Raw genomic sequence first — 3,477 nt, 5'->3', positions numbered from 1 at the left:
AGAACGTGTGATATGGATGCTTTAACCAACATTTGGTACATTTTCACATTTGGCTCAGATTAAAGCTCACTATTTAGTGGTTTTATACGCCAAACATACATGTAATCGATCTAAAGTCTCGTACGTATACGGACTAAGAAGTTAAGCTAGAAATTTGGGACTTACATATGTATACAAATACAGATATGAGATATATATATACTACAAACGAGTTAACCCTAGGAAGCAGATTACTTTCCAACAGACAAAAAGTCGAAGAAAGGAACATGACTTTCGTTTTTGTTGTCCGAGTCATTGGGGTTGCTTTGGTCTGAATATTGATCAATAACCTCGCTCTTGTTTGAATCCGTATCTACTTGTAGAAAATCGTAGAACTCTAGAGGCTTTTTACTCTGATTTTCTGTTAAAAGAAAACAATTAAGATCAGAATTAGTTTAAAAAAAGATCAGAATTATATAAGTTATACTTTAGCAAAAAAAAAAGAATATAATTTATGTAGGTTGTAACCATAAATGTATAAAGATACAGAGATAAATTTAGCGTAATGAAGAAAATAATATATACTATACTTAAACAAATGTTATAATACTATACAACAAGAAAATAATATATCCGTCCCACAAAACTGAATTTTATCACAAAATTTGATCATGTTACACTTTCCCCATTTCAAAATTTCGGAACTAGTTTTACCCAAAAAAAAAAAAAAATTGGAACATGCATAAATTTTCGTCACCAATCCTAGCAACAAACATATGAAGATGTAAACTCACTCATATAAAAATAATTTTGAGGTTAATTACCTTTGGTATTTAAAGCAATCTTTCCGGTGAAAAACTCCTTGAGGAATTGAAGATGATTGATATGTGAGAACTGATAAGGGTAATTAACAACGTCTCCACGTATTCTCTTCCGATCACCAGAACCCATCATGAATTGGTCAGTCGCCATCAAAGAAGAAGAGGCAGTGGTGGAGGGAAGAAAACGAGGCTTGGAGGTTTGACGTGTGCGTCGAGCCATGATGACATGCCAATGATTCTTGACGGCGTTGTCCGTTCTTCCTGGGAAAAGCCTAGCTATGATGGACCACCTGTTCCCGTGGATCCGGTGAGCAGCTAAAAGTCTTTCTTCTTCATCTTCCGTGAAAGGGTTTCGGTTTATTCTTGGATCCAGTTGATTAAACCATCTCAATCTACAGCTCTTACCTGCACATATATATAAACATAGTTAATTATATATATATATCAAACCCTAGTTTAGTAAATTGTAATAGCTCTAGGACCCTAGAGGATAATTACCAGATCGACCAGGGAGCTTGAGTGCTATGGCGTTCCAATTATGAGGACCATATTGTTCAACCAGATCCTTGAGCTTCTCGTCTTCTGATGGTCTCCAATGGCCTCGACTACACATGATCTTTTTTCTTTCTTTACACCGATCTATCAACTACCTAACACCTTTATCTCAAATGTACCAATTGAAACCAATACAAGAACAAAGAAGTATACTAAGAAAAGAAAACACACAGATGTTAACTATATGGAAACCCTAAGTTTTTTTTCTTGGGGAAAGGTTGGGGAAGATGGGTATGTGGGAACAAGAAGAAAAGTGAAGAGCAACCGCACGAATACATGTATATATAGTCTATTATATAGTTTATATACAAATATGAAGAAAGAAATAAAAATGTTGTAAAAAAAAGAAAATAAATCAAATAAATAATTCGTTAGAGAGTCGGGAGAGTTTGGACAGACCTCTCCACCGGCGACTGATGCCAACGTCTTCCCTAACCAACACAACACCCATTTTAAGTAATCTATCTACCTTTTTTCTTTTCTCTATTTTCTTTAGATCTTAATTAGTTAATAATATATACTGAATATATATATATATATATGTATTATAATTTTAGTTTTAGATATAAGGGTAGAGATTGCTTGGTGTGGACTGAATTTCGTTAACCTCTCAACGTCTCTTCGTATAGTATTCATAACTTAATGTTTTTCTCTAAGTTCTAACCTACACCCGCTACTTCAAGCCACCAATATTCATCTAAGTTTCTGTATTCTTGGACAAACTATGTACTTGTATATAATAAACATTGACAAAGACAAAAATATTGACATTCCAAACTGATAATTTTGTGAGTTTTGTTATTCCATTTTTTATTCAAAGTAGTACATACAAGATCAATTTTCGATTATAAACTACAACATTTTGATAACTTTAGTTATATGATTATATAAATTATAAACTGCAACATTTCGATTATTCTATTTTTTTTAATGCAAAGTAATACTTGCATACAATATTTTTTTTCTTGAAATGTTACTTTGAAAATGTTCATATTCAAAAGTTAGCAAAAATAAGTTGTTACTTTAAATGTGTGTTTATACGTATACGATCTATGTTTTTCTTAATTTATGTGTATTCTTATAAAAAATTCTTGAAAGATTACATTAGATGGAGCATGAAATCTTTGTTATTCAATATTAATATGTGGATTCCAGCCAACTACATATTGCCTTTGTTAGTTAATGGGTGGTACTGCTGATTTAATGCTTAGAATACTTTCAAAAGTAATTATTTATATATAAATTCTTGATTCTTGAAAGATATTGAAATTAAATCTGATAAAAAAAAAGAGTTTGGTAACAATGTTGTGGACTTCTGGTTAAATTGCAGGTCACATATATTCCTGATGGATAGGTTCTGATAACCTTTCAGACCTAATCAACGTTTTTTTTTCCTCCTAGCTAGCTTAATTCGAACTGATATAACGTGGACAGCATACAACTAACTCTTTTTTATCTAAGTTGAATCATTCAGCTTTTTACCATCGCAGCCTTAAATACTGACTATGATAATCGAATAATTAGTCAATTTTATTATTTTATATGTCCTCTTGTAAATTGTTACAGAGATGATGATGTCATACATTAGTAATTTTTATGCAAAAATATCGAGAGTTAATGACGTCTTATGTGGTCAAACATTATGTCATAAAATGAAAAAATGGTCAAACATTTGGTCTCCAAGCATGTCTTGTCCAAAACGGAACTCTATAGGTTTCGTACTTTCAGGATTAAAAACAGCTTATCAGTTGCACTGAATGCTGTTCCGTGGGGTTTCTATTCGAACATTTCTCAGTTTTGTATTATTATATTATTTATTCTTTAAACAAAGCCGAAACAATTGCTGGTAAAGTTAAGTAGGAAAAGAAAACAGAGAGTTAGTTGGGAAAGGAGCCATAACCAATTTCATTTGTTCTATTGTTAGTTAGGAGAGAAGCCCTCTTCAGTTTCGGACCTATCATAACTAAACAAAACATGTTTTATTCAAGAAATACTCATACATCTAAACTGGATCCTGATTCCACTTAACCATAAGTATACCAGATCGGTTTTCACTTTTAAACGGTACCAAATGTTGACAGAGACTCAAACCGACCGTTAACCAGAAACTGGTGAAACCTTC

At 32.2% G+C, this 3,477-nt stretch overlaps 1 protein-coding gene across 1 annotated transcript; it reads right to left on the bottom strand.

The window, feature by feature from the left end:
• Window positions 1–48: 48 nt before the first annotated feature.
• On the bottom strand, window positions 49–1,661 carry LOC106357240 (transcription factor MYB54-like). Its single transcript, XM_022689621.2, has 3 exons — window positions 1,299–1,661; window positions 804–1,205; window positions 49–400 (listed from the first exon to the last, which is right to left on the bottom strand). The coding sequence occupies exons 1-3, from the start codon at window positions 1,411–1,413 to the stop codon at window positions 231–233; spliced, it is 687 nt and encodes a 228-aa protein (XP_022545342.2). The 5' UTR covers window positions 1,414–1,661; the 3' UTR covers window positions 49–230.
• Window positions 1,662–3,477: the final 1,816 nt, after the last annotated feature.

The sequence above is a fragment of the Brassica napus genome, chromosome A7 (genome assembly GCF_020379485.1).
Source record: "Brassica napus cultivar Da-Ae chromosome A7, Da-Ae, whole genome shotgun sequence".
Lineage (NCBI taxonomy): Eukaryota > Viridiplantae > Streptophyta > Magnoliopsida > Brassicales > Brassicaceae > Brassica > Brassica napus.
This window is presented reverse-complemented; position numbering and strand designations above follow the sequence as displayed.

Bases quoted from the DNA above. Each gene is read 5' to 3' on its own strand.
- LOC106357240 (XM_022689621.2), bottom strand. From the start codon at position 1,413: ATGTGTAGTCGAGGCCATTGGAGACCATCAGAAGACGAGAAGCTCAAG. The intron at 1,206-1,298 runs GTAATTATCCTC...ATATATGTGCAG, and splicing joins CAAGCTCCCTGGTCGATCTG to GTAAGAGCTGTAGATTGAGA. The intron at 401-803 runs GTAATTAACCTC...TTCTTTTAACAG, and splicing joins GATTGCTTTAAATACCAAAG to AAAATCAGAGTAAAAAGCCT.